The 12,748-nt window shown below is 43.5% G+C and overlaps 1 protein-coding gene across 1 annotated transcript; it reads right to left on the reverse strand.

The window, feature by feature from the left end:
- Positions 1-5,306: 5,306 nt before the first annotated feature.
- On the reverse strand, positions 5,307-8,796 carry LOC311241671 (inactive serine protease 35-like). Its single transcript, XM_084330548.1, has 3 exons — positions 8,733-8,796; positions 6,655-7,351; positions 5,307-6,552 (listed from the first exon to the last, which is right to left on the reverse strand). The coding sequence occupies exons 2-3, from the start codon at positions 7,345-7,347 to the stop codon at positions 5,818-5,820; spliced, it is 1,428 nt and encodes a 475-aa protein (XP_084186674.1). The 5' UTR covers positions 7,348-7,351; positions 8,733-8,796; the 3' UTR covers positions 5,307-5,817.
- Between the last annotated feature and the right edge of the window lie 3,952 nt (positions 8,797-12,748).

Here is a 12,748-nt window from a genome sequence, read left to right on the forward strand (position 1 = left end):
CTCCCCCGCAGTTTTTTTTAAAAACCTTTTATTATTATTTGCAGGTAAACAAAGAATTGATAACTAAAAAAAAAACAATGTTTTGACATTGAGCAATCTACCAAAAACATACATCAAAGTTTACCCAAATGAAAAGTCGCACGCCAGAGAAAGAAATATCGGCACCGGATACTGATTAAGCAATTTTTTTAGGAACACGGAAGCAGTTTTACAATTAACATCAAAGCAAAGTTGTACTGTGTGACACGGACGGTCCACATCACTATCACGCTTATTGAACACCGAGTGAAAAGAGCACCAATAGGATTCAAGCTAATTAGAAGCTATCTATAGCACCAGTTGGCAGTTACTTTTATGTGCACATTTTATTAGTCCCTTGTGTATATCTGTAAAGCACATTGTATTAAACTGTATTTGTGTGAAAGCTCTTAAAGGTACATTCTGCAATGTCCTCAAACAGCCACTTCTAAGGGAAAGCGCTCTGCTTGGTATTGCACTTTGTTAATAAAGGTGCTATAGATAACATTTTTACATAATCATTAAAAAGAAGTATTGCTTTCCCGCCCTACAAAAACAATTGATTAAATTAACAGGCGGGCACATTTAGCATACCCAAAGTAATTTGAAAGTTATTCTTGAACCATAGCCCATGCATTAGTCTGGCCTCTTTTGGAAGGAAACATTATGGATTTTCTTCCACAACAGGAAGAATCACTCTGAGTGCTAATGTAAATAGAGTTACAGAGGTTTAAACACCCTGAAATAAAAGATTTTCTTTTACTTACGTCTGAATTATTTTGCAAACAGATGCCTGCAAAAGAGTTCCAGCTGAGAGGTATGAGCAGGAAGAACACAATGGGTCCATAGCCTGAAGTCTTATCTAGTACTGGTCTAAAGTTGATAACAATACCACAGAAAATTGGTCCAACGATTAAGAGGTTAATGAATTTATCATTTCAAAAACGTTTGCATGTCCAAAATGTATGTTGTTGATTACACGTTGCAGGCATGTATCCCCTCCCTACTTCCCATTTCCCCATGTGGAATGCACCCGATTGGATAAATGACAGTGCTAGTGCTCTAGTGCGGCATCTAGTGGCTGAATGTTATCTATAGCACCTTTCATTTATAAAAAATTTTGGTCTGATAACGTGTGGGTTGGAGTTTAGTAACTTATTATACTGTGAATTTCTCCAGACCTTTCTTGGCCGAGCCTGAGCGGTGTAGTCAGTAGTATCAACTCCTCCCCCTATAGCCACTGAAATCAACCTACAGATCAGACCAAAACGTAAACAAAGTGCAAACCAAGAGGTCACTGTTTGATGACATTACAGATTTGACCCTTAACAAATACATTTGATTTTGACACATAGTTGGAGCCAATATATAACATCCCCAAACTTACATAGTATCACATGACAGATACCTCCTAGTATTTGGATAGGCTCTCTCATTGCCAGACTAATCTCCACACTGCACGTTAGCGCTGTGCCAGCATTCGGACATTAGTGTACCAGAAGAAGACAATACACTATGCTATTTGGAAACTATGGCTCTGTTAACGACGACAATTCCTCTCCAAGACAATGGGTCTCATTCTCCAAATTTGCTCTTAGGGCCATTTAAGACATCTTAGATTTTGGGATTCCCCAACCGTGTTAAATATCTGTTTTATCGATTAATTATACATTTGAAAGAATGCAGGTTATAGCCAACATGCAATATATCCATCCCATTGATTGGTACAATGGGACAGACATTTGTCGTTTTATATAGCTATAACCTGCATTCTTTCAAATGTATAATTAATCAATAAAACAGCTATTTAACACGGTTGGGGAATCCCAAAATGGCCCTAAGCGCAATTTTTTCTTCTTAATTTATAAAGATGATGACCCAGCCGTCTTCAACCATTACAGACCTATATCCATCCTTCCTACCTTGTCAAAAATACTTGAAAAGCTTGTCTATAAAAGATTAATTGAACATCTTAATAAGCACAATATTATTTACACTCACCAGTACGGGTTCAGAAAGAAACATGCAACATATATGGCAATCACACATCTAACATCTAATTAATGAAATATACAAAGCTAAAGACAGAAAGGAAAACACTATAGGTATTTTTTTAGACTTATCAAAGGCATTTGATACAGTCAATCACAATATCCTCCTGCAGAAGCTCTCACATCTTGGAATAAAAAACAATGCACTGCTATGGTTCACCAGTTACCTTAAAGATAGACATCAGTCTGTATCCTATAATGGGATAAATTCTCCTTTTCTTGCTTTACTTTGCGGTCTGCCCCAAGGTTCAATTATTGGGCCTTTGTTAGTGTGGGTGACCTGGCGAAGCCAGGTTGCCACCCACACTATAGAAATCTATACTATTTTTATTTATTTATTCCACCGATTTTGCAAACACTACTCTTGCCAGAGCGTTCGCGCCCCATACACGTGAAAGGTATCAAAACGACCGGCTTGCCTATGGCAACCGCGCTATTCAAACTCGGAAAGTTTCACCGCACCGTTTGGCTACGAATCGACTTTAAACGGGAACATTTCGGTCCCATTGGAAATGCATTGCAAGTTAGAGTGCGGCAGCTGGAATAATTTTTTTTCCACTACCTTGGGTAAATTGCGAGAGTGATCTCAATTTTGGACGTAGGAAAAAAACAAACACATCAAAACGATGACACATGTCTGTTCGCTCACAATAGAAAAATAAATGGAATTGGACATTTCTATCTCAACTGATGACCATTTGTTTGAAGGTTCTCCTCCCCATAGACCCCAATGTAATCCCACTCTAGGAATACGATGATATTTTTGCTTTTTTCCCCTTCTGTTCCGATCGCCACCGGGGCCACAATTGTCGACGAAATGCCACAATTGTCCACGGAATGCCACAATATCGCACACAACCCTTCGCCTACTCCTTGAAGTGCTCATGTGCGAGTCACAACGCTTCATCTCTTATGGTTTGCTTTTAATCATCGTGACAATGCAGTCATGCATCTGCTCCCATTGGAATACATTCAAAGTGAAAATGCAAAGTCATTCGTGATTGCATCACCTGTGTGGCTCATGGCTCATGATTGGTTCAGCCTAACAGCTGACCTGCCAATGGCTCAGCTGACCTGCCAATGACCTCATCGACTTAACCCTTAAGTTACCCTCTGTGTTGCAGTACTGAATTGCTTGACAGCGCCCTCTGTCTTGCGGGTTGTGTCATTGTACTCATTAGGGATATCCTATTTCATTGGTCGATGTTGACCACCTTTCATTGGTCGATGTTGACCACTCCCCCGATCCTAAGACCACGCCCCCTTAGGCCACACCCCCTCAGTGTATCTCTTGAACCGTTTGTCGTAGAGACTTGCGGATTGTTCCATTGTACTCGGTAGGGATATCCTCTTTCATTGGTCGATGTTGACCACTCCCCCGATCCTTAGACCACGCCCCCTTAGGCCACACCCCCTCAGTGTATCTCTTGAACCGTTTGTCGTAGAGACTTGCGGATTGTGCCATTGTACTCGGTAGGGATATCCTCTTTCATTGGTCGATGTTGACCACTCCCCCGATCATTAGACCACGCCCCCTTAGGCCACACCCCCTTAGTCCCGAACAATTTCAAAAACTCGGAAAAGTCAGAATTTTTTTAAAAACTCGGAAAAGTCTGACATTTTTTAAAAACTCGGAAAAGTCCGAAAAATGTCAAAAACTCGGAAAAGTCAGAAACATTTCCAAAACTCGGAAAAATCCCAAAAAAATTTAAAACTCGGAAAAGTCTGATAAATTTCAAAAACTCGGAAAAGTCAGAAGAATTTCAAAAACTTGGAAAAGTCCAAACAATTTCTAAAACTCGGAAAAGTCAAAAAAATTTCAAAAACTCGGAAAAGTCAGAAGAATTTCTAAAACTCTGAAAAGTCCGAAAAAATGTTAAAACTCGGAAAAGTCCAAAAAGTTTCAAATGGTCTATGTTGACCACTCCCCCAATCCTTAGGCCGCGCCCCCTTTTTGTATCCTTTGAACCGTTTGTCATAGAGACTCGCGAGAGACCCTCTCCCGTTGGCCGGCGGTGCACAGGCATCACCCACACTTTCACAATTTCCCCCGCGCGGAATTGTCTAGTTATTTTTTTTATATATCAATGACCTCCCTAACGTCTCAGACAGGCTGTCGAAAATTTTATTTGTAGATGACACGAGAGTATTCTATTCACATAAAGATCCTGATACCATCATTAGGGTCATAATAAATTAATTAATTAAACGAATAAATTTTTTTTTGGTCTCAAATCTGTGATTTTTAACTCCTCATCTAAAGTAGTGATCAATGACATCCCCATAGCTAGGGTGTGTTCTACACGATTCCTTGGTGTTCTGCTTGATGAATCCCTATCATGGAAACCTCATATCACAGCCATAACTACAAAAATGGCCAAGAGTATTGGTATTCTTGGAAAAACACATCACTTGCTGAGCACCGAGGTTGCCACAATGTTATATTACTTTATGGTTTACCCATATATAAATTACTGTAATTTAGTTTGGGGTAGTACTCATCAGACCAAACTTGAGCCCATATACCGTCTGCAGAAACGAGCTCTAAAAATAATCAGCTGTGTTCAACGAAGTCATTCTTCTCAGCCTCTATTCCATAAGTTAGGTATACTCAGTGTTTATCAAGTGAATCATCTTCAGACTGGTTTATTTGTGCATAGTTCTTTAAACAGAGCCCTTCCCCCTTTTTTTCATGACATGTTTGCCCACAATCACCAAATTCATAATTACCCCACACGTAGTTCCTGTTTGCTTAGACCACCCTTTTCCCGCACTTCCCAATCTCAGTTTTGTTTGCTCTACCGAGGGTCAAAGTTGTGGAACTCTTTGCCTCCACATATTTTGGAATTTTCTTTTCTGAAAATCAAAAGAGCACTGAAATCTCATCTCCTAGATCACCAATATTTCCCATATGGACTTCCTTTACAAACTGTGGCTTGTTGTTATTTTAATGGTATTTTGTTATTGTATTTTCGTTTTATTATATATTCTTCCTGTCATTAATTGTTTTCTCTATACCAGAAATTGTATGGCATGGGTGCCTGCTTCGGTGTCTATGTAGGCCTGCTTGTGTGTGTTTGTTTGTTTGGGGGTGGGGGGGGGGGTTATATTTTATCTTGATATAATGTAATTTTGCTTCCTGGTGAATGCCACATGCAAGCCCCTAGAGGGTTTTTAGGCAATTCTCCTACACATCCCTTGTGGATTATATTGTATTATATATGTAATTGTTTTTATATGTGTAAATAAACAAACAAACAATGGGACAGACATTTGTCGTTTTATATAGCTATAACCTGCATTCTTTCAAATGTATAATTAATCAATAAAACAGCTATTTAACACGGTTGGGGAATCCCAAAATGTCTTAAATGGCCCTAAGCGCAATTTTTTTTCTTAAGTCCGTTGGAGAATGAGACCCATTGACCTCAAAAAAAGTACCACCTCAGTGTAACGCCCCCCAGGTTGCTGCGCCAGCCGGTGGACTAATTCAGGTGGCGCAGCTCTTGTGTTTATTTATTAATGTGTTTCATGTGGTCCTTATCAATCTGTTGTCTGTACATTTGATGTCTGTCTTATCTGTGATGTTACACTCCCTGGTCTAAATGTCTTCCCTTTCACATGGCCAGATCAACTTTACAGTAGCTGAGGAGGTAAACTGATCACAGATCAGCACTCACTATCTTTAAGATACTTTCTGAATGCAGACCCAGAAGATTCCAGGTATAGATCTCTGTGATCCCTCATCTCAAACCTTTTGACACAGCCTGGGATCCCTGTGAATCCAGTGGCAGATCTGGGCATATTTGGGCGCAGTAATCCTCACCGCCACATTAAAGTCCCTACGCTGCCCGCCTTCCAGCTCCACCGAGCGATGGGCACCCGAGTACACCCCGATCACCCTCCTCTGCCACTTCCCCCCTCTCCCGTCCGAGTCACCACCTGCTGCTTCCTGTACGAGGAGGCGCACGTAGACGCCGGCGCCCTCCGCCCCCTGCTGGGCATCACACTGCTGGTACATCAGATCGTCGGACTCCTTCATGACCGAACAGAAACGATACACCACTTTCTCCGCTCCGACGAGAGCGCCCGGCGGCCCGTCAGCATCGTCGTAGCCGGAGAAGTGGATCCGTGCCAGCGGCGTGGCGGACGGCGCCACCCCTAGCTCCATGGGCTTCTGTTGGACCGGTCGCCTTAGCTCCAGAAGGGCGTAGTCGTAGTCGGGGGCACGGACGGAGTTGGCGGCCGCGTCGTCGTCCGCACGGATCCAGCCTTTGGGGATGTGGGTCTGTTTGACCCGCGACCAACGGAAGACGGGCTGCTTCTTCTTGCGCTCGGCGCCGCTACGCCGTATGCGGTTGAGCTTCTGCCTTCTTTGTTCACCTCCTCCTTCTCCCACGTTCCCGCCGTCGTTGGCTGTGACCTCCTCCTCCTCCTCACCCCCGTTCCTTCCTCTCCGCTGGCCTCCTCTCCCTCCCTTTCTCTCCTCCATCATCCCGTCTCCGTCGACGCTGTTCTCCCCCTCGTCTTCCTCCTCCGCAGCCGTCCCTCCCTCCCCTCTCCTCTCCCCTCTCCTGTCTCCTCTCTTTCGCCCGCCTCTCCTCCCGCCTCCTCTTCCTCTTTTAGACTTGAGTTGCAGGAGCCCCACTCGGAGCCTCTGCGCCCCCTCCAGGTACTCCCTCCCGTCGTGGACGCAGTGGGCCGCCGTCAGGACGTGCTTAGGGGACACCAGGACCCCCGAGCACCCCGTGGAGAGGCGGACCGCCGCGGAGAACGGGTAGTTGGTGGCGAACCGGGAGTCGGAGATCACAAAGCGCCCGTCCGCGCCGTACACCTGCCGTTTTTTCCGGCGGGAGCGTGTCGTGGTTGGCGTGTGAGGATGAGGAGGGGGGGCCACGCGCGAAGAAGACGTTTCGTCGAAGCCCCGCAGCGTGACGTCGGTCTGCGTCCGCGTGCCGTTCTCGTACACCGTCTCGTATCCCAGGGCCCTCTCGCGCTCGCCGAGGTCCAAAGGCGGCAGGGCGTCTTGGCACTCGATGCCACACAGCCTCCTCTCCCTGCCTCCCGTCTCCTCCACCTCCCTCTCCTTGTCCCCCCGGCCCCTGAACGTAGGGGCGTTCAACGGCTCTGTGTTTCTATCCAAGACCAATGGGAGCCTCTGTTTGGACCAACGGTACGACAAGGACTCGTCATGATCCCTGTCGCCCTCCTCGCTGTAGTGGACCCCAGGGACCACCAGGGGCGCTGCACAGAGCAGCAGATACAGCAGAGGGCCCATCACACTGAGAGAGGGAGAGGGAGGGAGAGGGAGAGAGGGAGAGAGAGAGAAAGAGGGAGAGGGAGGGGGAGAGAGAGAGAGAGAGAGAGAGAAAGAGAGAGAGAGAGACAGAGAAAGAGGAGGGGGTTAGGCGAAACAATACACCGCCATTTTTTTTAATTATTATTATTATATATATATTTTTTTTACTTTGGTCTACCATAATAATAATAATAATATCTTTATTTGTATAGCACCTTTCATACAGGGGATTGCAGTTCAAAGTGCTTTACACCAGTAAGAAATAAGACATAAAATCTGTGTAAAACAAGCAGCAAGAGCAAAGCATAACGTGGGATAAAATAATGCAGATATATTAATCAGAACCTCACGTTCCAATAGGCTTCTTGAATTTCTGTAATCTGTTACAAAACATGATAAAGGTCAGAGTATGCACCCAGCGGATAGTGGGGCGTAGAGATAAAAGTGAAAATAAGTAAAATAATATCAAGGTTAAAATGAGCAGACATATAAAATCACAGTTTTTCACATTAGGATCTAACATCCCAACAGGCCACCTTGTTTATGGTTTGATTCAGTTTTAGTAGAATAGAAAAGACATGAATGATGAAATGAGACATACTATAAAATCACAGTGCAATAAAATAGTTCTGGATTACTGTTTAACAGTTTAAAACCTGAAAGTCTTCCTTCTTGTTTGATACCCACTTTGAACCTTTGAACCTCTTAATTTCTAGTATGCACAGAATGACCAGAAGGGGGCGCACAATCTCCATTACAACGCCAGTACACTACTACTGCAGGTGAGGAGATTACACCATGCAGTTGTCAAGCAGGAGATGGCGCAAGTGCTTGTTGATTGATTGATTGATTGATTGCTTGATTGATTGATTGATTTATTGCTTGATTGCTTGATTGATTGATTGATTGATTGATTGAACAGTACGGTTGAATACAGTACGGTTCAATGTTAGATGTTACATGGTAAGTGTTAGATGTGGCTCAAAAATATTTAAAACCGACCAAATAAGCTTGCAATTTACAATGCACATTGATATTACGCAAATGACACTGACGAAACATAATCTAAACTATTCCTATTATTCTCATGTAATTTAATGATAATCACCTGCGAGTTTACAATGAACTGTTTATCCCAAGATACCTCAATTATTCAGAAATAGTGAAAACCCACAGCATAAATTGATTGCATGTGTCAAAAAATAAGTTTAAATGAATCACATCAAAGTGAAGAATTATTTTACACAACCATTATGAAGAAAACAATAATACCATATGGTTATTTAGCTTATATAAATATATTGTTAAGCCATACGGAAATTGGAAATACAATCAATCACTGATTAAATAAAAATCATTCCTACCTGTGTGTGAACAGAACACTAAACGAGACACCAGGTTAAATCCCAGTGAATGACGTTGTTCTTGGTTCCAAAGAAAAGCCAGTCTATCCGCATGAGTTCAAATCCGTGACCATCATCATCATTGCCTGCGCGTGCCGCGTGCGCGAGACGAGCTGTGTGCGCATGCGCAGAATCCTCATCGAAATAATCTATAATCGACGTGCGATGCTGAAAAAGAAAGAAAGAGATGATGACCAAACGGTCTCGAAGGCGGGATCCAACTGGATCAAGGAGGTAATTAGGAGGATATAAGTATGAATGAGGTTTTTGATCATGTGATGGGACTATAATTTCTACTTAAAAGCAAAGCCATATGAAAATAAATGTAACGTTTTCCCCCTCCCTTAGTCCCTTTGGATTCAATAAATATTTTCATTCGGCACAGTCGTGCTTTGAAGTTAATACATTTAAAATGTCTATATGGCGACTGTAAAGTTATTTTAAACAACATGTGGTCGGCCAACAAAATGCTGCCTCTATATATATATATATATATATGTGTGTGTGTGTGTGTGTGTGTGTGTGTGTGTGTGGTTATTCACAGCGTATGTGGTCAAGACTACAAATTCAGATTTACTGGTATGTCACTCTCACTCAGGTGAGGTTTGAGCTCTGTTGTTTTATAAACGCACTATCTGGACACATGCACACACGCTCTCTCTTTCTCTCACTCTATCTCTCTATCTCTTTCTCTCTCTCTTTCTCTCTCTCTCTCTCTCTCTCTCTCTCTCTCTCTCTCTCTCTCTCTCTCTCTCTCTCTCTCTCTCTCTCTCTCTTTCTCTCTCTCACACACACACACACACATTAATATGCGAAAACAAGCATGCATGCACGCACGCACGCACGCACGTACACACACACACACACACACACACACACACACACACACACACACACACACACACACACACACACACACACACACACACACACACACACACACACACACACATGCAGGACACAACATGCACTTCAACTACTGCTGGTTTGTTTTGACAACTGCCTGCTGCTGCTTGGTCAGACAAGCTCTCATTCAGACCATGAAATACTCCCCATTTCTCCCCCAACCCACCTCCCATTAACCATCCCTCGTGTTGGAACAGCACACTCAGACAAGGATGCACACACACACACACACACACACACACACACACACACACACACACACACACACACACACACACACACACACACACACACACACACACACACACACACACACACACACACACACACACACACACACACACACAGAGACACACACACACACACACAGACACACACACACACACACACACACACACACACACACACACTCTACCTGGCATACCGTGCAGCAAAGGGAACCGCTCCCGCCTACCTCCGGTCAATGGTCTCTAACTACACACCCTCAAGACCCCTACGCTCTGCATCTTCAGGCCGCCTCAGACCCACTCCTATCCGAGCTCCGGGAGGGTCATCAAAGAGAAGTCGCCTATTCTCAGTCCTTACCCCACAATGGTGGAATGAACTTCCCACCACAGTTAGGAGCCGAAACCCGTCCAATCTTTCGCCGTCGACTAAAGACGCACTTCTTCAACCATTATCTGAAATGAAAAAAAAAAAAAATCTAACCCTAACTAACCTTACTGTCATGCACTTGTCCTAATATATAACCTACACTGTAGCACTCAACACTCTGATGAACATTGTTACTCGAGGTGTGCCCTTCCTGATGACTTGTCGTACAGAACTTGTAAGTCGCTTTGGATAAAAGCATCAGCTAAATGACTAAATGTAAATGTAGTGAAAGGCTAACCTTCTGTAGTGTGACTGTGTGGTAGTGAAAGGTTAACCTTCTGTAGTGTGGTAGTGAAAGGGTTAAGCACATGGACCTATGTTTCCATCTGAACTAAAAGCAGTGAGGAAGCAAACAGTGTCGAGTCAATATCCCTGAGAAAAGACTTATGGAATATGCTCTATGTAGGCTTATTGCAATTTCGGGACGGAAATGTAAACCTCAGAAGAGTGAAAATAGCGTGTGATTTATGTTTACTAACTGAATAAATACAGCATCCCAGAGAGGGAGACCTGGATCACTGGCACACTGTCTGGATATAGATCTGTTGGGCTGCAGTGTCCAGCCCTCCTCCTTTCACCATACAACACAAACAGGCATCGTCTGAGGTTAATATCCATCAAGATAAAGGTAAGATAAAGATATTCCTTTATCGATCCCCTTGGGGAAAACCGGGCATCATAGCAGGGGGGGTATGGGCAGGGTAATAGTAGAAATATAGGCAGTGAAATTAGATCTGCGTATAAAAATTGTGAGGAAAAAAGAAACAGTGTAAACAATATAACAAACTCTGAATATAAAAATAAGGGGGAAAATAAACAGTCGATTGTATTATACGTTACTAACGTGGTTTCTTGTAAAGGTAATTTGTTGCTTTTGTGTTGAAATGAGAAAGCAGGATCTAAGCATTTGTAACCAATTATCCTAGATCATTCCTTCCCAATATCGCATTTTGAGGGCAACCACAACCTGTTCAGATAAGTAGATGACCGGAAGGTAGCAGGTTTGGGACGCGTCTAGTTTTTTACCAACCCATTTCCGCGTTCGCGTTCTGCGATCTGATTGGCCACTGACGTTTCTAGTGCGATCTGATTGGCCACTGACGTTTCTGGTCATGTGACATGTGCGCCCAATCGTGTGACGCCTGTTCCTGCGCCCATTTCCGCCACGAACAGCCTGCAAACTACCTAACGCCTAGTTTATCACTGGTTAAGCTTAGGCGACGCTTTCGAAGTTGGTTAAGGTTAGAGTTTGGAATCAGGGCTGGTGTTCTATCGTCCTGCTCTAAGACAAACTCTAACCTTAACCAACTTCGAAAGAGTGCCTAAGCTTAACCGGTGATAGAAACAGGTGTCACACGATTGGGCGCACATGTCACACGACCAGAAACGTCAGTGGCCAATCAGATCGCAGAATGCGAACGCGGAACTGGAAATGGGTTGGTAAAAAACTAGACGCGTTTGGGACGGGAAGTGAATGAATAACCCTGTAGAAGTGCCCTTGAGCAAGGCATGTAGCTTGTGACCTGTGGAGCTGCTCTGTGGTTGTACCGGGCAGCACCCCAGGGGTGAAGGTATGTAACTGTGAGTGTGAAGCAGGGCGTTGCTGAAAAAGATCATCCGTGCTCAGAGAACCTAGATAAAAAAAAACATATATCTTTTTTAAAGACCATATAAAAACATTTTAAATAAAGGTGGTCTAATGAATAAAGTACAGGTACAAGGACAATAAAGAAGCAACAAGTTCAAGTTTCTTTATTAGTTGTCATACAGAAGTACAGAATACTTTTATACAAAATGCTTCTTTCTGTTACGCTCCAGACTGTGCTAGACAAAAATAGGTAAGTATAAAATAAAATAAAATAAGTATAACAAGTATAAAATAGAAGTCACGTACGTAGGCACAAGTGTTCAGTATGTACATATGTACAATGTTCAATGCAGAGTAGAAGTAACTGAGTTACCATACAATATACTATACAATATACTATATAGTGCAAAGCAGAAATGGGATGAGGTACAATTTAGGTACAATTTACAGTAAGGTGTAATGAGGTATGGGTTGTAGTGCAAATTCTTTACCAATAAATACACACACACACACGCACGCACGCACGCACACACACACACAATCACGGCCAGAGCCTCTCTCTCTCCCCCTGCTTCTACGCCCTTATTATGGGCAGCTTCCTGTCGAGGTGTTCACACGCTGTCAGGACTCGGCTATCTGCACACCTGAGCCTCGTCAGGTCATCACCAGCTCTGACTCTCCGAGTGTTGCTACACCTACCTAGGTACAAGGACATATCCTACCTTGCTGCTCTGTCTAAATTGCCTGCCTTGCTCTACAGTAACCTCTGTTCTCCCTGTGCCCAGGAGGACCACCCGCTGCCAGCCTACGCTGTCTCATAGACACCACC

Source organism: Notolepis coatsorum (genome assembly GCF_963971535.1).
Source record: "Notolepis coatsorum genome assembly, chromosome: 15".
Lineage (NCBI taxonomy): Eukaryota > Metazoa > Chordata > Actinopteri > Aulopiformes > Paralepididae > Notolepis > Notolepis coatsorum.

Coding starts and splice junctions, on each gene's coding strand:
- LOC311241671 (XM_084330548.1), bottom strand. CDS start 7,347: ATGGGCCCTCTGCTGTATCTGCTGCTCTGTGCAGCGCCCCTGGTGGTC. Junction 6,553..6,654: donor GGAGGAGAGGCGGGCGAAAG/AGAGGAGACAGG, acceptor ATGATGGAGGAG/AGAAAGGGAGGGAGAGGAGG.